Source organism: Umbelopsis ramanniana, assembly GCF_025399195.1.
Source record: "Umbelopsis ramanniana AG unplaced genomic scaffold K450scaffold_14, whole genome shotgun sequence".
NCBI classification, from domain to species: Eukaryota; Fungi; Mucoromycota; class Umbelopsidomycetes; order Umbelopsidales; family Umbelopsidaceae; genus Umbelopsis; species Umbelopsis ramanniana.
This window is the reverse complement of record NW_026252100.1, coordinates 365,196-392,153: the sequence shown is the minus strand read 5'-3', so window position 1 is coordinate 392,153 and position 26,958 is coordinate 365,196. Positions and strand designations below refer to the sequence as shown.

General features: G+C 43.3%; 10 protein-coding genes across 10 annotated transcripts; 4 read left to right on the top strand and 6 right to left on the bottom strand.

The window, feature by feature from the left end:
- The first annotated feature begins 377 nt into the window (after positions 1-377).
- Positions 378-1,368, top strand: K450DRAFT_232233 (uncharacterized protein). Its single transcript, XM_051587561.1, has 3 exons — positions 378-499; positions 557-770; positions 856-1,368. Exons 2-3 carry the CDS (start codon positions 701-703, stop codon positions 1,125-1,127), a joined length of 342 nt encoding a protein of 113 aa, XP_051446635.1. The 5' UTR covers positions 378-499; positions 557-700; the 3' UTR covers positions 1,128-1,368.
- A 329-nt stretch (positions 1,369-1,697) lies between these two features.
- K450DRAFT_286026 (uncharacterized protein) lies at positions 1,698-4,973 on the top strand (the record flags this gene model as incomplete). Its single annotated transcript, XM_051593526.1, has 7 exons — positions 1,698-1,704; positions 1,785-2,916; positions 2,976-3,176; positions 3,271-3,425; positions 3,495-3,700; positions 3,781-3,934; positions 4,011-4,973. 7 exons carry the CDS (start codon positions 1,698-1,700, stop codon positions 4,649-4,651), a joined length of 2,496 nt encoding a protein of 831 aa, XP_051446634.1. The 3' UTR covers positions 4,652-4,973.
- K450DRAFT_232217 (uncharacterized protein) lies at positions 4,822-6,086 on the bottom strand. Its single transcript, XM_051587560.1, has 4 exons — positions 5,828-6,086; positions 5,683-5,744; positions 5,500-5,601; positions 4,822-5,427 (listed from the first exon to the last, which is right to left on the bottom strand). The coding sequence occupies exons 1-4, from the start codon at positions 6,060-6,062 to the stop codon at positions 4,993-4,995; spliced, it is 834 nt and encodes a 277-aa protein (XP_051446633.1). The 5' UTR covers positions 6,063-6,086; the 3' UTR covers positions 4,822-4,992.
- A 1,889-nt stretch (positions 6,087-7,975) lies between these two features.
- On the bottom strand, positions 7,976-9,184 carry K450DRAFT_232212 (uncharacterized protein). The gene has a single exon (XM_051587559.1). The coding sequence runs from the start codon at positions 8,858-8,860 to the stop codon at positions 8,060-8,062; it is 801 nt and encodes a 266-aa protein (XP_051446632.1). The 5' UTR covers positions 8,861-9,184; the 3' UTR covers positions 7,976-8,059.
- A 766-nt stretch (positions 9,185-9,950) lies between these two features.
- On the bottom strand, positions 9,951-13,909 carry K450DRAFT_232204 (uncharacterized protein). Its single transcript, XM_051587558.1, has 13 exons — positions 13,160-13,909; positions 12,823-13,063; positions 12,505-12,753; positions 12,352-12,436; positions 12,045-12,215; positions 11,860-11,966; positions 11,675-11,777; positions 11,419-11,595; positions 11,251-11,344; positions 10,904-11,179; positions 10,564-10,772; positions 10,210-10,462; positions 9,951-10,144 (listed from the first exon to the last, which is right to left on the bottom strand). Exons 1-13 carry the CDS (start codon positions 13,745-13,747, stop codon positions 10,016-10,018), a joined length of 2,682 nt encoding a protein of 893 aa, XP_051446631.1. The 5' UTR covers positions 13,748-13,909; the 3' UTR covers positions 9,951-10,015.
- Positions 13,910-13,918: 9 nt separating this feature from the next.
- Positions 13,919-15,718, top strand: K450DRAFT_232197 (uncharacterized protein). The gene is made up of 10 exons (XM_051587557.1): positions 13,919-13,984; positions 14,047-14,100; positions 14,182-14,211; positions 14,283-14,415; positions 14,485-14,585; positions 14,647-14,813; positions 14,878-15,022; positions 15,087-15,139; positions 15,213-15,433; positions 15,511-15,718. The coding sequence occupies exons 1-10, from the start codon at positions 13,937-13,939 to the stop codon at positions 15,621-15,623; spliced, it is 1,065 nt and encodes a 354-aa protein (XP_051446630.1). The 5' UTR covers positions 13,919-13,936; the 3' UTR covers positions 15,624-15,718.
- A 178-nt stretch (positions 15,719-15,896) lies between these two features.
- On the bottom strand, positions 15,897-16,901 carry K450DRAFT_232195 (uncharacterized protein). Its single transcript, XM_051587556.1, has 4 exons — positions 16,803-16,901; positions 16,510-16,722; positions 16,401-16,441; positions 15,897-16,315 (listed from the first exon to the last, which is right to left on the bottom strand). The coding sequence occupies exons 2-4, from the start codon at positions 16,681-16,683 to the stop codon at positions 15,943-15,945; spliced, it is 588 nt and encodes a 195-aa protein (XP_051446629.1). The 5' UTR covers positions 16,684-16,722; positions 16,803-16,901; the 3' UTR covers positions 15,897-15,942.
- A 1,285-nt stretch (positions 16,902-18,186) lies between these two features.
- Positions 18,187-19,492, bottom strand: K450DRAFT_279056 (uncharacterized protein). The gene is made up of 4 exons (XM_051593315.1): positions 19,367-19,492; positions 19,105-19,286; positions 18,997-19,046; positions 18,187-18,933 (listed from the first exon to the last, which is right to left on the bottom strand). The coding sequence occupies exons 1-4, from the start codon at positions 19,465-19,467 to the stop codon at positions 18,418-18,420; spliced, it is 849 nt and encodes a 282-aa protein (XP_051446628.1). The 5' UTR covers positions 19,468-19,492; the 3' UTR covers positions 18,187-18,417.
- Positions 19,493-20,218: 726 nt separating this feature from the next.
- K450DRAFT_172149 (uncharacterized protein) lies at positions 20,219-23,060 on the top strand (the record flags this gene model as incomplete). The annotated part of the gene is made up of 7 exons (XM_051584155.1): positions 20,219-20,611; positions 20,682-20,930; positions 21,011-21,064; positions 21,153-21,920; positions 21,997-22,163; positions 22,238-22,754; positions 22,815-23,060. 7 exons carry the CDS (start codon positions 20,219-20,221, stop codon positions 23,058-23,060), a joined length of 2,394 nt encoding a protein of 797 aa, XP_051446627.1.
- Positions 23,061-23,169: 109 nt separating this feature from the next.
- K450DRAFT_232185 (uncharacterized protein) lies at positions 23,170-26,221 on the bottom strand. Its single transcript, XM_051587555.1, has 5 exons — positions 25,782-26,221; positions 25,686-25,713; positions 25,415-25,597; positions 25,043-25,335; positions 23,170-24,962 (listed from the first exon to the last, which is right to left on the bottom strand). The coding sequence occupies exons 1-5, from the start codon at positions 26,169-26,171 to the stop codon at positions 23,412-23,414; spliced, it is 2,445 nt and encodes an 814-aa protein (XP_051446626.1). The 5' UTR covers positions 26,172-26,221; the 3' UTR covers positions 23,170-23,411.
- Positions 26,222-26,958: the final 737 nt, after the last annotated feature.

Below are 26,958 nucleotides of genomic sequence, written 5' to 3'. Positions count from 1 at the left end.
CGTACACCATAGTGTTAATAAAAGACGTTGTCTCCAAAAAAAAAAAAAATGTAAAACAATCCATAGTCAATCCAGCTGTTTCTGCTGACAAGCAATTGCTGCTGTCTCATACGTCATCATTATCTTTGACCCCTAACAACAACACCTTCAGTGGCGATGGCTGGTTAAATCGCCCATGACACAAATAGTTCATGGAAACAATGTCGTATCTCGATAAGACAAGCCATTTCAAATGACTATAAAGCCAAATCATTCATGGAAACGCATCGACCGATGACTAAAACCTGAGGCACTTACTGATCGTAATTTTTCGATCCGGAGGCGGCGGCAAATTTTTGTGGCAAAATATAAATGCCAGAAAAATCGACATGTTACTTGACCCATTTTTCATCCCTTCCCCCTCACATTCAATGTCTACCAATCTACCAATATCTATTGCTATACCCGTTGTTGGAGGAATTGGTATGGGCCTTATCACCAGGACCTCTGTCAATACATGGTGAGTAGTAAGATCCCTATATTGTTGGTAACACCATGGAAGCTGATACACCGTTAGGTATAAGGACTTGGAAAAGCCGTCAGCTCGTCCACCTGTAAGTCTTCACTTCACTTTTGCTTAAAATCATCGCTTCACAATTAACCGCGTTTTTTTGTGCAGAATTGGGTGTTTGGACCTGTGTGGACCTGCCTGTATACAGCCATGGGCTACGGCAGCCATTTGATTGCAAATCATGCGGCGTATTCATTGTCACCAGAAACTAAGGAGTTGGGTAAGTGCAGCCGGTGGAGCAAAGATGGAGAACGCTGGGTGAATTCAAGAATATACATCGACTAACGGATGGCAACGTATTTCAGCTCAACTAGGCTTGAACTTGTATTACTCGCAATTAGCACTCAACTTTGCCTGGACGCCCTTATTCTTTGGTGTTCACAAAGTCAAACTGGCCGCTGTAGACTGTGCTTTTCTAACTGCAAATGTAGCAGCCATGATCTACACCTGGTGGAAAGTGGATCGTAAAGCTGCTCAGTTGATGCTGCCATATCTTGGCTGGTCATCGTTCGCAACTTATCTAACTATCTCAATTTATCAACGAAACTTTTCCAAGAAAGCACGCAGGGGAGATTAGGGAGGATGTACAACTTGCTGCTACATAAAACTTATTCCAGTGGTTGGCATGCGGCGTCTTTCCGATTCTTCCATGCCCAACCGTCAAATAAAATAAAAAAGAAATCATCACAATATTACTGGCTGAAATGAAGACACAGCAAATGGTGCCGACAAATAATAATCCAGGTTCGCCCAATCAGGAACTAAACGCTCACAAAAATGCCAAGGCAACTCGGCTGGCATGAACCCCAGCCACCACCTGGATCAAATGATCCCTTGGCATTTAAATGTCTACCATCTTTTACAAGAAGCAGTTAACAGTGTTGAGGTGAGATTGTCAGTGTGAAGGCGCACAACGTAATAAATCATGTAGTGATTTCGTCAGTGGGATCATTGTTACCCAGCTGTATTGGCAGATTCCCGAAAAGGCAATCCACAGCTAGATTTTCCGACGTCATGAAAAGCCAGTATTCTCGACAGTGCTGGTCATAAAACCGAGAATCTCAAGCCAACTTCTTCCCATCTCACTTTTCCTCCATTCCTAACCCCTGTATAGACTTTTTCAAAGCTTGCCTCTGGATTATTCAACATGATAGGTACGTATATGGATGGTATCCGACTATGTGACACGTTCATTTTCTTGTACCCCTGCTGAGCCTCCTCTGTTCTTTGTTAGCTTTCGACTTGAATGCAAAGGAAACCCATTATCTCAAAAGAGAACTAGTGACACAGGAGATTCATATTGAATTGGATAAACTGACACAGAGTGCAAGTTTCAAGACACTTTTGGACCAAGATACAGACCTGAACGACTCCGATTTGCCGTTCTTGCGCTACATCTTTAAAAACTTTGTTCTGGAGTTTCCATTTTTGAAGAAGGAGCAAGATGACAAGTTCTGGGGCAAATGCGAGACTTTCCTAACTGAATTCCAGAAGAAAAGGATTGGTTCCTCCGACAAGAATGAGGTATCGCAGAGAAAGAAAATGGAATACAAGGTGGAAAAGATGATTGTCATTTTGCTGGGAGCTGCTATCCAGACTGTGCAAGGAAAGGAAGAAGGTATTAAAGTCGATGCTCAGATGCTGAACCAAAGCAAGACCGCTGAAAACCAAGCGTCTGTCAACAAACTTAGCCGGGACTTGGCCGACTTGGAAAACGAGGATACCTACATGCAGTGGGTTGGCACCAATGGTCTTGACATCAATATTGTCACTGTGCGAGAAGTAGGAGAAAAGCGTACTCTTCGTGGTGAGAAGCCCCACGCAGAGTTCATTATCCAAACCTACTTTGAAGATAGTGAAGATCCCAATCTTCCCATCTATGTTGCCAAACGTCATGGCCAGTTCCGCCAACTGCACGATGATTTGAAGAAGAAGTTCCCCACCATTGACGTTCCAAATGTAGCTCCCAAATCTCGGGACTCAGAGAAAGGAAAGCACGCCCTCAGAGAAAAAGATCGCTTATCACTCAGAGCTTTTCTTCATCGTATCGCCATTAACACAAGATTAGCCGACAGCGACGTCTTCCACGACTTTTTGAGCACTGACCCCATTACATTGACTGAAGAAGAACGACAGGATATGGAGAACAGAAAGAACATAGACCGCATCCGAGCTGAAGAGGAAAAGCGATTCCGACAAGAGGTCGATAAGCAAGTCGAACAGCTTAATGAACAACTTGAAACTTTGAAGCAACAAGTCATTGCACCTGGTGGTCTCATCAGTCTTTTCAACGAAATCAAGAAGGCAGACCAATTGAGAGATCTACCTGATTCTCTACAACGTGCGTTTGAGTGGGGAAAGATCAAGTAAGTTTCAAGCGTCATGAATGAGATCATGGTATTCACCACAACTAAACCATTGGTAGTTTTGCGTTTGTCTTGCACACCTACTTTGTGACCTCCGACGCTGCAGCTGAAAATTTAATGAATCTGAAACGCACGCATGGTCTCATCCCATACAAGACGCTCCGAACCGTCCTCAAGATTTCCAATCCTATGGCTATGGTCAAGGGTGTGCTTGATTTATTCATGGCCCAACCATTTGGCGGACGCAGCTTGTTTCAACGGTAAGCACACGGGAGAGAACCTTTTCTTTTTTAATACCATGTTTTGAGTTTGAACGGTTTCACTTACATGTAATATTTGTTTACTTCATAACAGCATCATCATGGCTAGTCTTATGGAGGAAGCAAAGGAGGCGCAAAAGAACATCGAAAACGTGGAAAAGATCATCGATGATCCTGGTCTCTGCAAGAAGATCTACAACTCAGTGTACCAAGAGAATGAGATTGCTGTTGAAATTGAAGAAAATGATGGTAAGGGGCTTTGTTGGATGGAGCAATAGAGTAGTATTATGGGATTCTGATCATTGAACCCGTATATAGAACTTTCTCCTATTATGAAGACACTTAGTCTGTTACAAAATGCCGACATCGAGCCTTCTTTGACGGCTGAACAAATCACCAAGGTTGCATTTGCTACACAAAAGAAGAACTCGCAATCCCGCCGTCTCGTTAAGCGACTGCACCAACTCTATGTTTTGTATATGCGAAAGCGTGATCAGGAGATGTTGACTGAACTTGTCTTCCAGGTGCGTCCGTACATCCAGTCTGATGCAACATAGATGAAGACAGTCCCATTAACGGTTTTTTTTTTTTTTTTGGCTTCTAGGGCAATACAGGTGATCTGTTGAAGGATATCTTTGCCATCTTTTACCAGCCTCTTGCCCAGGTGTATAAGGCTGCCAATATCGGAGACTCCATCATTGAACTTGCTGCCTTTATTGACGATTTGATCGCTTTTGTTGAACAAATCGATGTTGATGGTAGGCATTGAAATGAAACATGCTTTTTCATGCATATGTCGCTTGACATTCATTGCTAACTTCTTCTCGAATTTAGATGTTAGAAACACTGTACAGCCTTTCATACAACTCATTGACAAGCACGAGCAAAACTTCTATCGCTTCGTCCATAGTGTCCATTCCCAAGACACCACTCATCTTTTCGATGACCTGTTGTCGTACATTGACAAGCTGTTCTCCACCATGTCTACCGGACTGCCCGGCAAGGTCGATATGGCTAAGCTGGTTGAAGAAAACCTGAATGAAGAACAATACGCACAGCTTAAGGTTGAAATCAACAAACTGTGTGATTATCACTTGCAGCGAAAGATCAGACACTTGGAACGCACACGTAGAAAGGTGCTGGAAGGCACTGGGCTCAAGGATGAATTGGCCGTTGATGCCGATGTCAATATCATGGATCTCGCCAAAGAGAATAATGGCCTGGGCATGATTCAAGATATGGAGGAACTGGAATTCCTAAGCGACAGTGAGATGAGTGAAGATGAGGAAGAGCAAGAACTATATAGCAGCGATGACTCGGCTGATGAGGAAGAAGATGAGGCCACTCGTCTGCGCAAAGAGCAACAGAGACAGCAGAAACTCGACGATGAAAGCGCAGTGCCTCCACCGAAATTGACTATTATCCCTAATCTCACCCCAGCTTTCATTCGTTCCGTCGCTACCTTTATGGCATAATACTCTTCTCTCATCATCTCCATTATGCACAATATAATACCCTCTATCAATTCAATTCAATTCCATCAAATCAATTTCAAGCGTATAAATATATATTTTGTAACAAAAAAAAATTATATTCAATCAGACAGCCTACTGCGGCCATGGAGACATGTGTCAGATATTTGCTATGTACATAAGCGAGTTGCGAAAGGGATGGGGAAGGAACTAGAGATATGCAATATACTAAAGAGAATAAGTAGGATAGGGGCGTGGGAGATTAAGCTACGAGAAAGGTACGACAGCCCATCGTTAAGAACGTAATATGAATGGAAAAAACTATAGTTCGCTATGGTTTACTATTAATCATCGAGCATAGCAGCTTGCAACTTTCTCCAGCGATCACGACATATGGAAGCACGGTGGCGGCCTTGCAGCTTTTTCTCAATGGCAGTCCAGTCTCCGTCAGAAACGGATGAGAAGACATGTTTGAGCAATATTTCATCATCTTGTTTAGTCCAAGGTTCATGGACAGAAAAGGCTTGAGGCAAGGATTTGCTGGGCAATGCTGTGTCCAGTGGTACTGGGTGGAGCGGCGGGGAAGGTGGAAGCGAAAACCGGCGTTCACTTTTTTCAAGTGGAGCAATCATCGTCGCCGTTGCATTTGCCTGTCGCTGCATGGTATCTGATTCTTGCGGAGGTGTCATCAATTGGAACTTTTCTGAAGTGGGCGGTGGTGGCGTGCTATGGCTAGTGGTTGCGACCACATTCTGATGCATGCGTGCCTTGGTGGTAGTCTAAATGAATCACCCATGATATGGAATTAGCATAATTGCACACTATAGGAGCCGGGAAATTCATATACGTACCTTGCTATTTCCTGCCTCTTCCAGAGCTCTTTGAGCCTTGACATATGCGATTAGATCCTTGGCTCTAGGTCGAATGTACGACCTTTGGCTGACGGTGGAGGCCTTGTTATCGCATCGTTCCGCACATCAAAAAATTGGTTAGTCAAATTTCCGAATTTAATAGTCAAAAGGTACACTGATTACATTGTCATCATAATTTGTAACTTTTCCATCAGAGTCGTATTCCACTATTGCCATGTCTTTGTCTATAAAAAACCCAATGAAAATGGCAGTCAGTGCAACATTCCGATTTGTGAGGATAGCTTGTGAATTACACTCTAATATATACATGGATGAGAACGAGAACTCGATGTAGAAGGTATGCCAGTTCTGGAGAAGTTGGATAGAATACGTCGAACAGTACTTTTGGGGAGACTAGCGATTTCTGCCATTCGCTTTGGACTGGCACCAGCTTGTTGAGCTCCGACTAGAATCCACTTTTTGTTGTCGAGACTGGTCTGTTGAATCGCAGACAGGGCGGTAGGTTTTGCCTGCGTAAGATTGGTCATTGCATAATTTCTCATGCTTTTGTAGCGATTGGTTTGGATTGAGAGAAAGGAGAGCGTGATAAGAGTGGATCTCGTGATTTTTACATGTTGGGAAGGCGCCGAATGACGGGGTGTGGGGAGACCAGGTGGACCAAAAGCAAGATTTTTTATTTACAAAGTTGGTCGGAATCTCCATAACAAAATTTCTATAAGCACAATAGAGTAAAATGAAAAAATAAGGGGAGGGGAGTGGATAAGCGAAACAAGAGAGAGAGGGCAAATGATAGGACATACAGTTCGAGAATTTTAACAATGGTAAACCTGCTAGTTTACCGATCAATTGTATGGTCTCCAATCTGACGTATGGGATAATGCAGAGTTCACATTGAAGGAACCAGATGAAGCAGCAACTTGTTGCAACAACATCATTCCCTGCATCTTTTCTTCATCGGTGGCCGTTTGACTGGTAGCAGCAGCCAACAAGGGTAGTAAGGAGGATGGCAAACTACCAACAGTAGGCGAAGACGAATCAGCAGCTTCATTTGAGTAATTCTTTGCATTCCCAATAGGCATGGTACCAGCTGGAGAAGTGTTTGAACGAGGCTGCATAGAAGGTCGTTGTATATCGTTTTGAGCTGATGATGAAAATCTCAGCATATCTTGATAACCGATTTGCTGAGGCAGATCATCTTGTGAAGATCGCCGCTGTCGTTTATTGAGGGTGGAATTTCCACGTGAGACGTCGGTTGCAAAGGTAATGGATCGTACAGTTTGTGGTTGAGGAGGTGGCGCTGGCTTAGAAACGGCCGAGCTATTGGTTGATCTCAGATTGTCATTGTTGTTCGCGGAGATTCGTTTACTATTGACACCCGACGTCGATTTCGCCTTAGCCTTGGCTGGTTGAGCAGCTCCGCTTGATCGATTACGCTTCTTAATGACATCCGTCTTCAGGCTGAGTGGTCGCACAACTCCATGAAGTTTTAAGAATAATCCACAAGCATTACAAAGGGGTTGACCTTCAGGATTTCTTCTCCAAAGAGGTGTCGTCGTGGTACTACAATTGGTACATCGAGTGATACCGTTGGTTGCTCCAGGCATTTTGGCTAGGTTGAGCTGGCCTTGAGACTCCCGCTTGCCTGAGATATCTGGTAAAGTTGCCTCCGTGTTATCCCGTCGATCCGATGCATATGAATTTAGTTGCGAGTCAGCAGAATCGTCTATCAAATGGGACGACAAAAAAAAAAAAAGTTTAGATTACATGATAACCACAACTTTCATGCATTCAATTCCCCGCTTTTAAAAAAAATCCTTACCTTTGGTAAACGAATTTGTCATATGGCTGTTGCTATCAAAAGAGGATGATTCTTCAGAATCGGCAGACGGTGAAGCCGGACCGTTCATTTGTAGCATGCCTAATTTCCCAAATTCATGTTGAAGATCGGGCGTAGAAGGATGGGTGATGTGTGGTCTCTGGTTCATGAACATTTCCGGATTTCCATCGTGGACAGGTGCTGAGCCATTATAATACAAAGTCAGTAGATCTTCAAAACTCATACTGCCGGCATTGGCAGGGTTCAAGGGTCCATGACTCAAAAGTGAAGATGCTCCAGGACTAGCGCTTCTATGCTCAGAAAAACGATGACCCATAAAGTAACCATCGTTTTGAGCTTCATGTTCTGGAATAATAGGTGGTGGGCTGGATATTAAAGGATTAGGGCTGGAACCGGGATGGAACATGCGCATTTGCTGTTGTTGGTGGTAGGGACCGAAAGCCGGTAAAGAGTGGCTGGCTGACTTCTGATCAAATGTGAATGCGAAAGGAGAAGTTGCAACGGAAGAAGAAGTTGATTGTTCATCTTCGTCCATATCGGAATCCTCTGGTAAAGTACTTGGTATAGTGATACTACTGAGAGTGCTGAGCTTTGGAGAATATCCACCGACAGACGCACGTTTAGTGGGCTAAGATTGGTTACGTTTGAGAAAGGGGTAAAAATGCCATTGATTAATTGAGGGCGCGCACAAAACAAAGAACATCAAGGCACGATGAAACTCACCGTATGTTGGTGTAGACCGCCACGGTTCGACATGGCGCCAGTAGACTTTCCAGGTAACAAGGCTCTGGTACTGCCGGAAACCAAAGTATTGCTGGCTCCGGAATCTGGCTGGGTGGCGGTTCTATTGGTTAAAGCGGGGTTGCTGTTCAAGAAATCAAACATGTACGGAGGAGCTGATGATGATAAGAGAGCAGTGGTATCATCGGACTCGGGTGGGTCAGTACCCGTTGCACCTCGGTATTGCGACTGCACAAGGGCTTCTGACTGCTGCATGGTATTTTTATCTTTCTTGGCTGCGACGTCATGGTCCAAAGCCATAGGATGGTGGTAGTCGTCTTCATGATACTTGAAGGTGGAAGGAGGTTGAGAAGTATGCCGGATTCTATCATCGACGACATCGCTTTGTGGAGACGATACGGTGGAAGAGGCTGCTGCTTCTCGTTCCTTTTTTTTCAAAGTCATAGCCATCATTCTCCACGTTAAATTTTCCAGTCTGGAGCCGTTGGGTAGATTGTCCTTTGCTTTGGTATACATTCTCCATACTTGCGTAGCCAACGGATCCTTCTTAACAGGATCCTTGTCACTGTCTTCGGATTGTTCATTGTCACTATCGAAAGTGTCATCGTAGATCATACGAGCCGGCTTTGGCTTCCTCGGAGGAAACAACGTGTCACTCAACAGACTCTCTGCCACTGTAGACTGTTTGATCGACCTGCGATGTTTACTGTCCTGCTGCTGCTGCTGGGTAGAAGGCTCATGGCCTTTGTTTGTAAGCTGCATGCGTTAGATGGGGTAAAGAGGAAATAAAGAAAGAAAGAAAGAAGGAAGAAAAGGAGATGCTCGGTCCTACTGGAGAAAATGTGTGTGTGAGGAGAGGCGTTGGAACAAAAAAAGTAAATACGGCTTTCGGGGAAGACCCAGAGAATAAATAATTACAATGGGAGAAGGGTAGCCTGTGGTTTGCCTTTCTGAGTAGAAACACGATGACTTTTAAAAAAAGAACCAAGGTAATGACAGCTATGCGGATGATCAATACATTCGAATGAAAAATATCCGCTGTTCAGATTCTTAATCAAAACAACAATGTTTCTAATACAAAGAGTGCAATACCGTGTGGAGTAAAGCAAAACAGTATATAAGAAAACGAAGCAAAGCGTTCAGGGCAAAGGTGGAACAAATAGGAATCAGCCGCAACCAAAAGGACCCGCGGGTATTGATGGTGGCCTGATAGCTCGGGGAGTCAAAAAATCTATCACTGCTTTGCTTCCCCCAGCCATCATGGATTCAAAGTACCTCACGTTGTTTTTTCTGAGCTTCTAACTTTGTCGTAAATGCCATATTTCATAAATGGAGTTCGTACAACCATAGATACCCACCAACGTTATCAACTCCCCTATCCTCAGTCTTTTCCATAACACCCCATCCTTAGCTTTCATCCAATAGCATTCACTATCACAGCAATACCTTTGCGTTCAGTGTTTGCCTACAGTTGAGTAGGTCTCTGATGTTTGGCATCGTTTGGTTAACTTGCCTGATTGGACAGTTCGATGACGTCCCGTTTTCACCCGACCGCTATCAGCGTTCCCCCCCGACACGCAAGGCATTTAAACTTTTAGCGGACATATGACCCTTTGTAAACCCACTTTACAGCATACTATCTTATCAGTTACCCGCTTCGGAAGTGTGTATACATGCCTAGAACGTTGTGAACTGACAATAGCTGCTAAGGCTAGGCATAGATTTGAACCATAGACGAAACCCCCCATCACGGGTTTTTTGACCCGCGCTGACTCTAGATCGAATCCCAGCGTTGGAACCGGCACAAGAAAGGAAATTGCCGAACGCACATGCGCAAAGTTGAGCCCTCAAAAGAGCCTCTTACGGTAAGCAAAGTGAGATCGTCAGAAATATGCTATTTTTAATTAATTTATCCCATTAAAACTCGCTTTCGTCGCTATTGATCAGTCGTCGAACCATCCGTTTTCTTCCATCACCGGTAACCTTGACAACATTTTGAGTTTGAAGTGTTTCCACTGCCTCTTCGAATGCCTTTGCTTCAACCGGCTGAAATCAAAAGGGCGATTAGACAATTTGAAATACAATGATGATGCAATCCTACCACCACTCACCACATCGCTTTGTTCATTAAAGTCATTCATCAACTTGGTCCATCCAATACTGCTGCTTTCGTATGCTAGCAATAGGGTCTTGAGTTCTCGCACCCGATCATCCTTAATGTGGCGCTCGTGTGATCCAGTGCCACTCAATATCAAGTCCATGTCAATACGACCTGTCTTGGGATCAGTGGCATAATCTTTGATGGCTTCACGCAAAAGACGTGATGCTTCGTTGACATCAGATACTTCCACAGTTGGAGACAGTCTGAATAGCAGTTCAATTCGGATTAGCCCTGTTTGTCTTTTTTTTTTTTTCTTTTTTTTTTTTTTGGTGCGATCGTAACACTCATAACTGATAAGACATACCTCATACGCGCATGTGCCTCGGACATTCGAATCATCGATTCAAGCTGTCGAGTGGTGGCTGTGATTCTCTTTTCCGAGGAACTACGGTCTTCACCTTGTTTCCGAAGTTCAACGTAACAATCGATGAGTCTTCGAGCAGCGTCTTCCCCAAGAACCGGGTTACACTTGTTACGGGCGTAACTAATGTATTTGGTGAGTTTCTCCACAGGCTAATCGTTCGGAAAAAAAGACCATTTTTTTTTATCAGATAAGAGTTCATTCCCGTGAAAAAAAATAATCATCAATATACCCCTCCCCGATGCGACTTTTCGAAAATCACTCACGGTATATTTTCACTTACCAATATGTTAACTCCACCAGTGACAACATTGTCGTCCATGTAAAGGGCTACAAGATGTTGAGCGAGTCGTCGATCAGCATCTTCGTCAACCTTGTCTAGTAAGAGATAGAGCAAGTCGAAACGGGAAAGCAAAGGTGGGGGTAAATCTAAATTTGCTGGCACAGACAAGTGCTTGTTCCAGCGAGATCCAATGGGGTTGGCACAAGCACAGATCGATGTTCGTGCATTAAGTGTCGTAATAATACCAGCCTTCGCTACTGACACCGTTTGTTGTTCCTAGATGAATATCATATAAAGTTTTCAGCCTTATCAGTGCATAATAAGTGTATCATTTTCCTTTGTCTTACCATCACTTCGTGAAGTACACTACGAGTGGCATCCGACATCTTATCAAATTCATCAATACAGCATACACCACCATCACTCAGTACAAGAGCACCACTGATAAAAGATAAAGGGTATAATTAATGAAAGTGATCGCGTTCTAAATTTTCTGATGCTACTTTCCTACATACCTTTCAAGCACAAGCTGTTTGGTGTCAGGGTCTCTTGTGATATAAGCGGTTAAACCTACGGCGGATGAACCTTTGCCAGACGTATATATGCCTCGTGGTGCGATTTTGTGAACGTATTGCAATAGTTGAGATTTACTCGTACCAGGGTCACCAACCAACAAGACGTTGATATCACCTCTACAATGTTCATATAGAGCAAATCGATCGGGTGAGCGCTAGTGGGCGTTTATGCTTTAGGAATAGGGTAGTACAATACCTGTATCTGGGAGAGCCCGACTTGGTGAACGTCTTATTGGTGCCACCAAATAGTTGTAACAGAATTCCCTTCTTCACATCATCTAACTCATAGATAGATGGTGCTATAGATACAAGTGGAACAGGGTATTAGAATGGTAGTCATACTTGTGGACTTCTTCACTTTTGTTTGTCGATATTGCTTACCGAGGGACCGAGACAATATGTCGTAAAGATCTGGCTTTTGTGAAAGCTGTTTGATTTCGTCTTCCTCACTGGTGTTGACAACATGAATTTCATCACCTTCATCGTAACTAAGAAAAAAAAACCGAAATCATTAAGTATGAATAATACTATCAATTTTCACTACATCATGTTTCAAAATACAGTACCTGACAACGGCATTACCATTATTGATAATGCTGCGATCGATGGCAAGACGCTTTTGATCAGATCGCTTAATGTGAACAACATCAAGGTAAGTTCGGAACAGTGCCTTGATGGTTCTCTGTCTTGGGTTGACACGAACAGGAACACCACGGAAGATACCAGTGATCTCCAATCTATAGAAAGATAGAGAAATATTTAGCATACAAGATCGTGCATCATTTCCACCACGTAATCCCTTGATCACCAGCCAACCAATATGATCGACCAGTGCTGGCACACCCCTGCTTGCACTCTCTAGGCCCAACTTACCGATCACCGGGCTTGGCAACATCAACCAAATCATCATACAAGCAAATCGAAACAGTCTGAGGTGTTTGACCATCAGGAATGGAATCTATTTGAAACTCATGTCAGCCACTTTCATGACTTCTTCGCCACACCACAATCAATCACTTTACATACCTGGTGTTTCTTGCAGTCGACAAACTTGCTTGTCGGCAAAGACGCAGCGATTGTGAATAAGGGACATGGAATTTTCCGATTGACATTGTGCACGAGGACATTTGGTGGGCTCAATGATACGGCCACGATCAACGCCGACCATGGTTGTATAATCACAGATCAAACATCTAAAGAAAGCCTCCTTCATATCCGGAATAATGGGAGAGGCACGAATCAACAGACCCTTGACAGTGATGAGTTGATCCACATCTGGAACGAATTCGCCATGAGTTATTTAACCCATTTTCACCAAATATACTCCATACCATGCAAACTTACTCTGTGGATCCAAGTCTCGCATGTTGACGGAATGGTCAAGGTTAAAAGGTCGCACCTTCAGCTGTTGACCATTCAAGTCCACATCAAATTGTTCCAAGAAATAGTTGGTCAAAGTGTGATCCATCAGAGGAATAATTTCCTGAGGGTACTTGATCAGTTGGTCATAAAGTTTCTTTGTACGTCGATAGGCAAGAAGGTTTCGGCAATCCAAGTTCATATTGAATGTCTCGGTTGTGCGCATCTATAGACGAGTATAGAGAAAGGTAGTTAGAATCGATCCTCGCAAATTCGGCGTTCCTAGTCCCTAATACGTCTCACAAGGATGAGGTTATTTTACCTGATTCAACAAACGAGGATAGAATGGAAGATTATCTTCATCGCGAATTTCTTCATTGACTAGTGCCTTTCGTTGTTGAAGAGTAAAGTTGGTCAAGAACTCGCGGAAGCTACCCATGGCTTCGTTGATATTGATAGTAGTTCCCCAAATGAGACGAACAGAAATGGAGGGATCTGAAACTTGTGAGTCCAAGTTTCCAGTGGAAGAAGGATATGCTGCATGTTGACCTCCAGTTGAAACACCCGGTGTACTATGGCCAGCACCAAGGTTACCAGGAGTTCGAACATAGGAGAAGGGAGTTCTTGGAGTTCTGGGCGAACCAATATCTCCACGCATAGGAGTCGATGGGTATTGAAGTGGTGAAGATGCTGCATCGTCGATATGGAATGACGACCCACCTATGTCTGATCTTCTACCAGGTGTTCTAAATGGTGTACGCGGTGTGTCTCCAGTGGATGAAGGATAGGCAAGAGGGGATGAAGGGTAATCAGGTTGAGACGATAGGAAATTGGAGTGTCTTCTGGAAGTAGGAGTAGTAAAACTTCCATCGCCATGTGACCTTTGAGGTGTTGATGGTGGGTTCGACATTTTGGCTAGAGCGACGAAATGAAGCGAAGTGAAGTCGCGTTATAAAAAATTGTTTTTTTTGTCAGTTTTTTTCGAGTAGGGAACCAGCAAAAAAAAAGGGACGCGACGAGCACGTGACCGTCTGACGTTGACTTAAAATTTCCTTGAGCTGCTAAGATCTCGTTGATCCACTGGTTGGCACGATTGATAATGAGTTTGACCAAGGCTGATCCTAACAAGCAAGGATGGGAAGCAGCAGTAAGTTTTTGTAACTGATAAAGGTACCATTCAATGCACTTTGGAACTAATCGCATTTACAGGAATTCCCTATTCTCTGCGAAACGTGTCTTGGAGAGAATCCATATGTGCGCATGGTAAGTAATTGTTAGCAATGCCACCACATATATTACGGATAGCCATAACGGAACACTAACGTACACGATCACCGTCTTCAGACCAAGCAAAACTATGGCAAAGAATGCAAGGTAATTACCTACTCCCTTAATCACTGCTACTTTAATGAGTTTGAAACCATGATCGCTAATCAACCTGATAGATTTGTGGTAGACCGTTTACAGTCTTTCGATGGCTCCCAGGTTTGGGTATGAGATACAAGAAGACAGAAGTATGCCAGAGCTGCGCCAAAATGAAGAATGTGTGCCAGACTTGTGTACTTGATCTCCAATACGGTATGTGGATCACCAAGTGAAATGCTCTGCGATATTAGAAAATACTCACATTTTTCACGGCGACATTAGGTCTTCCAACCCAAGTCAGAGATGCCGCTTTGAACATTACATCCAACGCTCCACAATCCGACATCAACCGACAATACTTTGCTCAAAATATGGATGAACAGGTGAGTAGATCGACAGCAATAGTGCAATTGCATAACACTCCAGTACTGACAACCGAACTAGATAGAGAATGGGTCAAGTTTGATTGACTACGACAAAGCATCTGCCCAAGGAAAGGAAGTTCTTAAGAGAATCGCTCGAAATGAGCCATACTACAAACGTAACAGAGCCCATATCTGTTCCTTCTTTGTCAAAGGAGAGTGTAAACGTGGCGACGAGTGCCCTTATAGGTATGTGTTGAGAAGTGAGCTTGCATTAAGAGAATAGATGACTGACCTTTTTCTATCTTTGTAGACACGAACTTCCTGAAGATAATGATTTGACGCATCAGAATATACGAGACAGATACTACGGTACAAACGACCCCGTCGCTAAGAAAATGCTGAACAGAGTGAGAGGTGGCAATACCGCGCTGACACCTCCAGAGGATAAGTCAGTGGTAAGTATTATACAGGTGTTTGAATTGGTCAATGAGTGAATAATTTATTAATTATACATTGTAGACGTCAATGTTCGTTACTGGCATAGAAGAAGATATCACCGAACCAGACTTGAGGTAAGAACGAATTCTGGTTATTTCTTTTAATGTCATATAATATGTATTAACCATCACCTTCATCCATTCACAGAGATTTCTTTTACGCATTTGGTGAAATCAAGTCCGTAGTGGTTGTATACAAGTCACGCTGTGCGTTCATCAACTATGCCACTAGAGTTGGTGCCGAAAATGCTGCAGAAAGGACCTCCGAGACAGGATGTATCATTAAGGGCCACACATTACGAGTAGCATGGGGTAGACCTAGACCACAAGGACCGCGATCCGAGCCTAAGGCTGCTACTACATCGAAACGTGAGTGAAAACATTCAATGTGTATGCCCAGTTTGCAATTACAACATACTAATCCTCTGCCTTTGTGTCTTCAGCAGCAGCGAAGGAGATCAGCCTCGCAGACTTGAAAATACCTGCTCCACCAAGCTCTGCAGGCAAACAGACAAAGTATCCTAGCCAGGACCCTACTTATCAGGGTTCCAAAGCATAGTGTTTCTCCAATGTACTTTTATATCTTGTCAGTTGCATTAATTTCATTTTTTTCATTAAACAAAATATGGTTGTGAAAGGTATTGATTTGAATGGAGTTATGATATTTCTGAAATGCAGTATATTCCAGTTGAATTTGAAGGGTTTTTTCAGATATGATGGGGGAAAGAGTACAGCGTTGGGTGGATGGCTAAAGGACAAAGCATGCAAAAAGATATGGTACAGATAGACAGCAGGGGATAGGGGATACTGAAAAGCAAAAAAAAAAAAATGGAGAGTTTTTGGATGGGTATTGAGATGCGATTTGCTCAGTGACTTCATCAATCCAAGAGAAAAGATAGCTTAAACTTATCGCCTCTAGAGTCGTCAGTTCGGCTGTTGTGGGTATCTTGACGACGAGTGTTGGTCTCGACTTGCGAGTCCGATAAGAAATAATAGGGGTCCGAGGAACTACTATTACTACTTGAATCCACTGTACTTGGTAATTGGTGTGTTGTGGGATCAGCAGAAAAATTGAATGTAAACGCAGTGCCGGATGCTGACACATGGTTTTGTGGACTATCTTCTCTAGGCAACTTAATTCGATCGCCTGATTGGCCTTTTTTTCGTGCAAGTTTTGCCCAGATCAAACCGCAGGCGTTGCACAACGTACGTGGTCCCATAGGGCCCTTTCGCCATTCCGGAGTTTCCGTACTGTAAAGGAAAAGGGCGGTCGGTATTTCAGTACGACGCGTTACGGAAATGCTATCCGGGCAGGACAATGAAATTGAAACTCTACCTATGACAAGAGTGACACCTTAGCTTTTCTGTGCCAGCACGCTTCTAAAATGTAGGCATGTTTAGTTTCGAGTGCTCCTATCATATTCAATGCCGTTCATCTCACTTACAGGTTTCTTTTTCGAGTTGTCTGCATATCGAAACATCGAGATGGACGACGTGCCCAGATCGGGTTTAGAGCGCGCTCCTGCCATGGCGATGGCTCGTCGCTGTTGCGAAATTTCCGCCAGCTCTTCCATGGTCTCGGTTTTTGATCGAGTAGGATCTATATAGTCTCCGTTCATACTGATGGATGGCTGCGGCGTGCTTGGACCACTTGATCCCTGATAATATGTTGAGAGACATGTAAGCAAATTTACGCTCGCGAGTCTGTGACAATTGAGTAGATATAGCCAATCCCTACCGATATTCGTCGCTTAGCTCTCTCAAAAATTTCAACCACCTGGTTCGCTTTACTGACTAGACGGTCGAGGTCTCGTATATCTAGATCCGATAAATTTCCTACACTACGACTCCTCGATCTCCTCGCGGATGTTGTTCCTGAATCATCCGTGGGTGAGGGTGAAAACGACGTCGGAGAGCTGACATTTAATTCATGATGACCAAGTGTACCGCTAATATCAGCGGTACAGTCTAAAATCTAAGGAAGGGTTGATTTAAATGAATACCGGTTTTGTGATGGCTGTCTACATATGGTTATCATGATTCTCACTGTGTCAACGTCGCTCTCATCCAGACCATACGCATCGTTAGGGATGTATTTTCTGGAGTCTACCCAGGCACGCTTATGTATCTGTTCGTTTGGCACATAGTCCCTACTTCGTTTTCGATTTGATGGGCTGTCATTTACATCAAAGTGCACTGATTGCCATGTTGTAGCGATATTCGTTGTAGGCTGCGATGCACTCAGCTTAGTGTCGCGTGTATGGTCCGGTAAGCATTTTGCTTTTTCTCGATCTGGACATAAAGATGCTACGGAAGGTAATTTTGGCGACCCGCCATCCATCCATCTGAGTCCAACAGCTGTATTATCAGACATTTGCAACTGTGTGATCTGATAATTTCGTTATAGTCGTTTGCATGAAGCAATCGAGATCCAATCCGCTTATTTAGCGCAAGATTAGTGCCGAGGGGGGTAGACAAGTGGGCGGGCGAAATTACAAATAGCTCTTTTCAGCTATGGCGCAATTTCACTCTAAAGCGGACCGTTACTGCAGATGGTTGCTTTGTGGCGAAGTGCTGCTGATCTTGTATAAGATGTAGAGAATAGGATGGCCCAGTTGAAAAGTATCAAATTGGCAATTGTTACAGGCAAACCCATTGCTTCGCACGTGACCAGTGGGACATCCCTACTCTAAGCTCGTTCACCTTTCCGTAGCGTCGACCACGTTGTTCCACAGCAGAGCAACCATGTCTCCAATGGGTTAAGTAAAGCTATTTTAACGTTTGAGAATGCCGTTGGCTTCAGAGTCAATGTGGTATCACATCGGTGTCAGGTGGATTTCATCTAACCTAGCTGCAGTCCACAGCCTACCCTCTCTCTACCTTTTTTTTCCGTTGCGTTGTTCCTTTAGCTAAAGCATGTTCAGATTTTTGGATTCATTTTTGTAATCACAGTGAATTTCATTTTGATTGTTTTTTCAAAATATCACTTGACCCAGATTATGTTTTAATCCCATTTGATCTGATCGACATTAATAAAATGTTTCTAGTGTGCGAAATTTGGAAGGCATGATCCCTTTCCATCACAATCGACCTTCGCTTAGTACGCAAGCCTAATTCAACATATTTCAATGTGCATGGCTGTTCATTTTATTCTAAGTCTTTTGGCAAAATGGTCTGTCAAACACCAAAATAACGTTCTATGTATCGACAACGGCATTGCCGCAAATGGAAACAATGGTATCGTGCCGATAAACTTTACTTGTCTGTGGCATGATGAGGTTACCATGGAAGTATGGATGTAAATATATACAGAGTGATTATATAACATTTGGATTTGAGGATTAAGCCAGCAACTATTGTACATATACATCTGCGTCAACGCTCCATTTTTCGCTTAGATAGTCGCAATCGCAGTATTTGAGGAAATGTCTACGCCAGCTTTTCACAAAATCTTCAAGATCCGGCCACCTCGTTCTATTGTTTTGTATCACCATCTCATCCTCCATGAGCTGAGCCACAACATATTGGCCATGGTCAACAAAATGAACCCCTTTATGCCTATCTGTCAACTGCAAGGCGCATTCCAATATCTCGTCTTTAGAACCGCTCATTCCCTGTTCAAGTTGCCAGTCATCCACAACCTTATGAAGATGTTGTATTCGATCCAACGGTATAAGTGGCAATTTCCCGTCGCGATATTTGGCCACAGCTGAAGCCGCTTTTCGTACAATACTATTATCGGGCGTCAAAATCCAACCACGACCCTCCAGAGGCATGTCGTATTCTGCAGCAATGCATTCCTTGTATTTATCCGCCTGCTGTTCATATTTCAAGTGACAGTTCTTGCACAACACAACCAAATCCCGGCTCTGAAATGGTACCACCTGATGAGTAAACTATCCGTCGAGTATAAATCAAACAATGGAACTTACCGATTTAGACTTTATGACCTCTGGCATCCATCTTCTGTACATATCTGGGACTATGAACAATTCGTTATTTGATGTATCTTATGTTGCTACACAGCATTAACCTCTTACCAATGTGATGCAAGGTGAGAGCTTTGGACGTCCCACAGCTAACACAAATGTTAGCCTTGTCCTCAACCATATAATCTCCTTCAGCGTGTCCATCTCCTTTGGCCACAAATGAAAGCTTTATTGCCTTGTCTTCCGGAAGTAAGGCAGCTAGATCCCGACTAAGGTACCAATCTGCTTTTTTTCTGCAATGGATGGTAGTGCATTCAAAACCATAAATACGAAGGATGCAGTAACATTGTCACTAAATTAAATGGAGGCGTACTTGCTGCAGCGAAACATGAGCTTGTCGCTTTGAGAGTAGACTTTCCAGTTATCATATAGGTCCTTTTGCCTTGACGGCATTGGTAATTCCTTGTCGGCCATGGCTAGGTCAAATGGTTCAGCCGTTCGGCGACAGAGTTAAAAACAAAAATTCACTCCGACTTCACTTCACTTTGACAGGAACCAGAAGTCGCGAGCAAATAACCAAGACAGATAGCCTTCTCTGCAATTCATGATAAAAACTTATCTAGCGTTGTCGGTGCACTCTACCAAATTGCTTGTCAACCACAGACGACAAAGTTGTGCTCTCTAAAAATTGTCATAAATGGCAAGTGCCTGGAGCATCCTCACGACAATACTTGTAGGAGCATAAATCGACTAGCTGCTTTCTAATAAACGTGAAGGTCAAACTATGCCTAGATCTTCTGAAGATTGTTGGATGTTCTGTGCTATGGAACATAATACGGAATGGTATTATTATTGTTATTTTACATCATTATCCTTTTGCCGTTACAAAAACAAACGGCTCAAAAAGGCAATTAAAAGATATTCGCGACCAACCAAAAGAATATGCACACAACGATTGAAGACTTTTCACGTTTCATACTGCTTGGGAAACATAATATATCCTTTTAAAAAAACCATGTTTCGCAGGTATTATGGAAAACCCGACGAGCCGCAGCAAACCGCCTTAGGAGAGCCTTTGCCAGACACACCAGCGACCCCTCCACCTTTGTCTGAAATCTTGACCCCTTTAGCCGACGTAAATCGCCATGAAAGACGCCCAATGTCAGTACAACCTGGTCGTGTCGCTAGGTCGAATGTATCTAGACCTCAGTCCGATATCCCATTGATGGCCACTTCTCCTCCTCCTCCTGTCCGACATCGTCCTAAGACAGTGGATCCTGGACAGCGACTACGTTCGGATAGTGCCAATACGTTGGTGGAAGAAGGCGATATTACCAACGAAGCAGCATCGAAAGAATCAAAAACTAGACCGCATCACCAGCTGCGACGTTACAAAACCAAAAGGGTACCTCTTGTCAAAGGCAATCTCGTCCTTGACTGCGCTATACCAGAAAAATTACTAGATGCTATTCCAAGACGAAACAGCGAAGAGTTCACTCACATGAGATATACCGCCGCTACCTGTGATCCGGACGATTTCCAAACAAGCGGATATACCCTGCGCCCTAGAATTTATGGCAGACAGACAGAGTTGTTTATAGTTGTTACAATGTACAATGTAAGCAAGGGACGTTGAATGTACGGTGCGTTTTCCTAGCTACCGTTACTAATCCACACACTTTTCGTAGGAAGATGAAGTTTTATTTGCTCGCACTATGCATGGCATCATGAAGAATATAGCCCATTTATGCACACTCCGAGGGTCCCCTGTATGGGGACCAGACGGCTGGCAAAAGGTCGTCGTTTGCATCGTTGCTGATGGACGCAAGCAATGTGATAAACGCGTCCTTAGTGTGTTGGCCACACTGGGCGTCTACCAAGGAGGAATTGCTAAAAATGTTGTGAACGACAAGCCTGTTAAGGCCCATATATACGAAGTAAGTGCCACTTTTGTTTTTTAAATTTCTTGGATTACTCAATGCAAGAATGTAATACTAATTATTGATCACCGTCATAGTTTACTACACAATTGTCCGTAGATCCTAATTTGGACTTTAAAGGAGCTGACAAGGTAATATTAACACATCGATTTCCTTGCAAATGGTTCTTTCCAACTTCCACGGTCGTGTCTAACTGTTTATATCACCTTATAACAACAGGGAATTGTGCCAGTACAGATTATGTTTTGTATGAAAGAACACAATGCCAAGAAGATCAATTCACATAGATGGTTCTTTAATGCCTTTGGTCCTATTCTGGATCCTAATGTATGCGTCCTCCTGGATGTTGGAACTCGCCCGGGCAACGTCAGTATCTACCAGCTTTGGAAAGTATTCAATCGAAACCCACATGTAGGTGGTGCTTGTGGAGAAATCCGTGCTATGTTGGGTTCTGCTGGCGTCAATTTGCTGAATCCACTTGTGGCTGCACAAAACTTTGAATACAAAATGTCAAATATCCTGGACAAACCAATGGAATCGATTTTTGGATATATATCGGTTCTTCCTGGTGCCTTTTCAGCCTATCGATATCGAGCTCTTCAAAACGACGTCAATGGACGTGGTCCTCTTGAACGATACTTTAATGGCGAGGAATCCAATGCACAAAAGAATGCTGGTATTTTCAACGCAAACATGTACCTTGCTGAAGATCGCATCCTTTGCTTTGAATTGGTTGCCAAGAAACAAGAGAGATGGCTGTTGCACTATTGTAAATCTGCCTTTGGTGAAACCGACGTCCCCGATAAGCTGCCAGAATTTATTTCTCAGCGCAGGAGATGGTTGAACGGTAGTTTCTTTGCGGCCGTCTATGCGCTTTGGAACTTCTTCTCTATTTGGCGAAGTGGTCACTCTTGGACCAGAACCCTTCTACTCTCTATTGAATGTATCTATAACTTTGTAAATTTGCTGTTTAATTGGTTTGCCTTGGTAAGTGACATGTTTTCGTGTTGAACTATGGCAAAATTCTTTTGCCACCCATTTCTAACCCGTGTTGGCTCAACAGGGCAACTTCTATATAATTTTCTATTTTGTCACCAAAAGTCTGGCTGACCCTACTCTCGATCCATTTGGAAATGGCTGGGGAGGCAGATTTTTTGATGGCCTTCGATACGTCTACTTGTTTCTCTTGATCATTGTGTTTACCTGCAGTATGGGCAATCGGCCACAAGGGTATGTCACAGTCTGTGCAGGACATAGTACTCAAACAGTTTTTGGAGGTTGTTACTCATTTTTCGCCCACACAGATCCAAGTTCATGTTTGCGTTTGCATTGTACACGTTCGCTATTGTCATGGCATATGTCATCTTCGCTGCCAGCTGGCTAACGTACAAGGGCATTTCAACCAACATCAGTGATACTCAGTGGACCAATAGCGCATACGCTAATCTGGCTATCTTCTGGGCTAACAATGAATTCCGCAACATTGTTGTTTCCATGCTGGCAACATATGCCATCTACGTGATCAGCAGTTTCCTCCATCGAGACCCTTGGCACTTGATTACAAGTTTCCTACAGTACATGCTGCTCCTTCCTAGCTTTACCAACTTGTTAACCGTCTATGCATTTTGCAATACGCATGACGTTTCGTGGGGTACAAAAGGTGTCAACACTCTGGAAAAGGATTTGGGTATAGCCAAATCCACCACGAAGCATGGCATTGAAGCTGTTGAAGTCGAGCTGCCAGCAGAACAGATTGATATCAACTTGCAATACGAGGAGGCAGTGGTTGACTTGAGTACCAAACGGGACAAAGATGACAATGTAAGTTTAGGCGGTCTAGTAGTAACATAATATGCTGTTCGCTAACTTGTCGATATGTAGTCTGTAGATCCTAAAACTCAACAGGAGGACTGGTATCGGTCATTCCGAACACAACTGGTCCTTGGATGGATTGCTTGCAATGCGCTATTGGTTGCCGTCGTCACTTCCGCCAGCTTTAGCAACCTTTTCTCGCCCTCCACTGGCAACTCGTACCTCTCCTTTATTCTGTGGGCAACCGCTGGCCTTGCAGCATTTAGAATGGTTGGATCGGTCATGTTCCTTGTCCTTGGAATCTTTTCAGCTTAAACAATGTTGCCTGCCTGGAATTGACAGAGTCAAAATAATAAAATACCACCCCCCTTCGTACTACTATATTAATGATTTTCATACTATGCCATAGCTTACTTATATGAATGGGATGTAGAGAGACCTCACGTATTGTTTATCTAGACACTTTTGAAAGATCTAAACGAAGGTAAAATGAAGGCAAAACACAGTGTACAAAAGAATAGGGAAATATAATGCGAAAACTATACATGAATAAGACAATTAAAAGAAGAAAACCAAAAAAAAATATATAGGTGAAAATTGCAAGTTAAGAGATGGAAAGATATGAAGAAATTAAGTCAACACCCATGGTTGATATCGGCAGTGTGTTTAGAAGGAATCTGTCATCTCGTCAATGACATCTTCCAACCATTGAAACCGCTCAGCGGTTGACAAAATAGGCATCATTTCGGTGAACTCGGTCATATCATGTTCCTGTAAGCCATCCGAATTCTCTCGACCAAGTTTGCCACCGAGGAAGTTCCCTAGCTTTGTGTTAGGAACCGGTTTAGGCTTGGGTGTACGAGAACGTCTGGCACGCGGAGGAGGTGGCAAGGAGGTCAAGGAAGTCAAGTCCGTTTCAGGGCTTCTGACTTCATATGAATAATTGGATTGAACGCTTTGAGTCACATAGAGCTGTCGTTGAGTCATGGCCTGCACTGCAGTTTGGCGTTTTTTCAGATAGGCTTGAATAGCTTCCTGTGTGGTGGCTTCCCAGATAGATCTGTACAGAGGCAACGACAAGCATTTGACTTCATCAGTAGAGGACGAGTTGATAGATACAGCAATCTCGGGCGAGATAATGTATGCCTTGTATAAAATGAGCTGGCATGGTTGATGGGTGAGAGAAAATGCTGGCATTTCGATAACATCTCGATGCAAAGAAGCTCTGGAAGCAATTAGATGAGAGTAAGTGGATTTGTTGGCTAATGCTTTGGCAGCTTGTTGGAATGCGTTCATAAAATGCAATGCGGAAGGTCCTGATGTGTTCAGGAAACTGGCAGTTGCTTCATTGGAGGTAGACGATCGGCTTTGCGGAATAATAGTGTCCAACATAGTAGAAAACTGTAGATTGGCAAGATATGCCTTTTCACTTGGCTTGAGTGGACCACGATGCTCGGCTACATCTTCACCCTTGAGTTGGACAATAGGCAAGCAAAAGCGCCTGTCTCTGTTCACTACAATGCTGGCACTTTCAGAAGGTGTTGCACCCTCAATCAGAACAAGTAGACCCATATAGACACTAGAGATGGCCTTGGTAGCGATTGGACGATCGATTTCCATGCTCATACGCATACCTTGATCAGCGAACATTTGCATTTCACGCAACTGCCAAAGCATATAATCGTCTGGAACTGACAATTTGGCAGCAATGCGTTGAGCGATAAATGAGGGATCGGAGAATCGAAAACCTTGCGCGGTGAAATGGTTCACTGCAGATGAATTAGATAGCTTTCTGACCAAAAACAAGTGCTTTCCACGACTGTACGTTTTGGGAGACGTATCAAAAACTGAGCTGGTCGGCGTGCTGGCGATACCCTTTTGTGAGTTCCGTTTAGTGTAGCTCCCTCTAGCCTCGTTTCCATTGTTTGAGTCTTGTTCCAGAGAAACTTTATCGAAGGGGCTCATGAATCTGAGTCTTGAACGACGTTTCTGAGTTCCGCTGGATAACATGCCATCGTACAAAGTACCGACATCGTTATGATTAATTTTTATATGAGCAGCAAGTTCACCGGCAGCCGAGTCAAATGCTTGAAGAAATTCAATATGCTGTTCTTCATCAATGGCTTTTTGAATGGTGTTCTTGGTCTCCCAGGCAAGAGACAATTTGAACAAGATAGTAAAAAGTGGATTGTTCACAGTAAGATTTTCGACCGCGGACTAGAATCATCGAAAAGGAAAATTGCCATTATTATATTGGGGGGGGGGGGCTCGGTTATATATAAATCCATGGATTTTACCTGTTTTCCATTTATTTTTATCTCGCTCACGGGAACAGTACCATCATCTTTGACCATGAGTTTACCATCATTATCAAAGTAGATGGCATCGATGACCACCAAGCTAGAAGATGTTTTCTTGAGTAAAACCTTGGATTGCCATATTTGGATGGAGATGAGACCAACACAGGTAACAACCACGATGGCAGCAATGATAATGATAAGGGCTGTGGTAGTCAAGGCAGGAATAGGTGGAGTGGCTGTTGGATCCAAAACTTCATAAGTAGTGCCAACCATGGCAACGTAGTGCATTCCTAAAATTAGATGTTGAGTATGACTTTGACCCAATATGAAAAATGTAAGGATGTACAAAAAAAAATTATAGTTACATACCGCACACAGCCAGTCCCATAATCATGGAGCAGCCCAAACGCTTGTACCATTGGTTTTCCCATTGCGCGCGTAGTCTAAAAAAAATAGAGAGCGCTGTGGTAGTAGCTCCGATACCAATCAAAGCTGCGCCGACAATGTATGGAACGGAGTAATGAAGGACAAAAAACATGATAGCATATTGGCCTATAAATGCATGCATACCAAATGGGATTCACTTTGTCAGCATGAGAGAAAAATGGGCGGCGGTGTTATGATATGCATGGCCACTTACCAACATAATGCATCACAACCACGCCAGCCTGTGAGATTGATAAAAGAAATAATTAGAGCACAATATCGTTGCATTTCCATTTACAAATCTACTTACACCTGCGATCACACCGCTGAAAATAATGCGAGTCATCAATACTTCTTCCGTAGAGCAAACAAAGGCAAATGATAGGAACATGCAGATAATGGCGACCACTAAACTGATGAATGTGAATCCAGGTGCGTATACGAGTTGATATGTTGTATCGTTGTAAGAAAGTTTAAGTGCGTTATTGCCGATAAAATGCATGCTCCAGATGCCAACACTGCCCATAGCTAGAGCAGAACCGCAAAGCAGAAAGAGATTGTACGCTCCTTTCACTGATGTACGTCGTCCCAGTAATTCGAGGGTTGTCTGGGCACCGATGACTGAAATCACATAAGATAAGAAAATAAGGCCGGCATCGAAATGCTGCGTCGCTTGAAGGGGATCAACTGCCCTCTCCATTGTATGTATAAAAGTTGCTTGAGAGTGCAAAATTGATGATGATGTGGTTTGTGTAAAAAGAAACAAATGAAAATTGGTGACTTTGATGCAGACCGATGAAAAAAAAATTAATAAATTGCATCGAGAGCTGAACACCAAAAAATGTCGGATATTGAATACCGCCAACAACATCATACCCTGCATGGCGTGCACAGAACCTCAGGGAAGTGGAGACCATTCCTCTATAGGATATACAGCCATGGCCCGAGCTTTGGGCATCAAAATAAAACCATAGGTGCTATTTCTCTTTCAAAACGAAGGAAACCAGTTTAATCTTTTCATAGACTAGAAAAACCTGTCCCAAATCTATTGATGACCAAGCCGCCAGATATAATTTCCAATAAGTACGCCTCTCTTGCCTTTGGATGTACAGTGGATGGAACAATCCATCTCCGATTATCGGATTTAGGGTTATTAAGCGCCACTATCCAATTCTTTCTGTCGTACCGTTCTTCCATGCACTAATGTTTTGGTACATCATGGCCAGCTGCAATGTCTGTCATGTTGCACGTGTGATAATACTACAATAATCACAGCGAGCAAGTAATATCAGTCGTCGATCACATTGGTACGTTGCAGTATACATGGAAAGTGTGGGAGATTGAGCAATATCTGTCTGTCGCCCATTTAACGTGCTTACGACTGGTTTTTACAAATTTAATTTTTTAAGCTTTGGTGTTCTCGACCGCTAGTCTGATAACCAATACTCTGGGCGGCAAGCACTTTGATTCGTTCCTGACTCCACAGA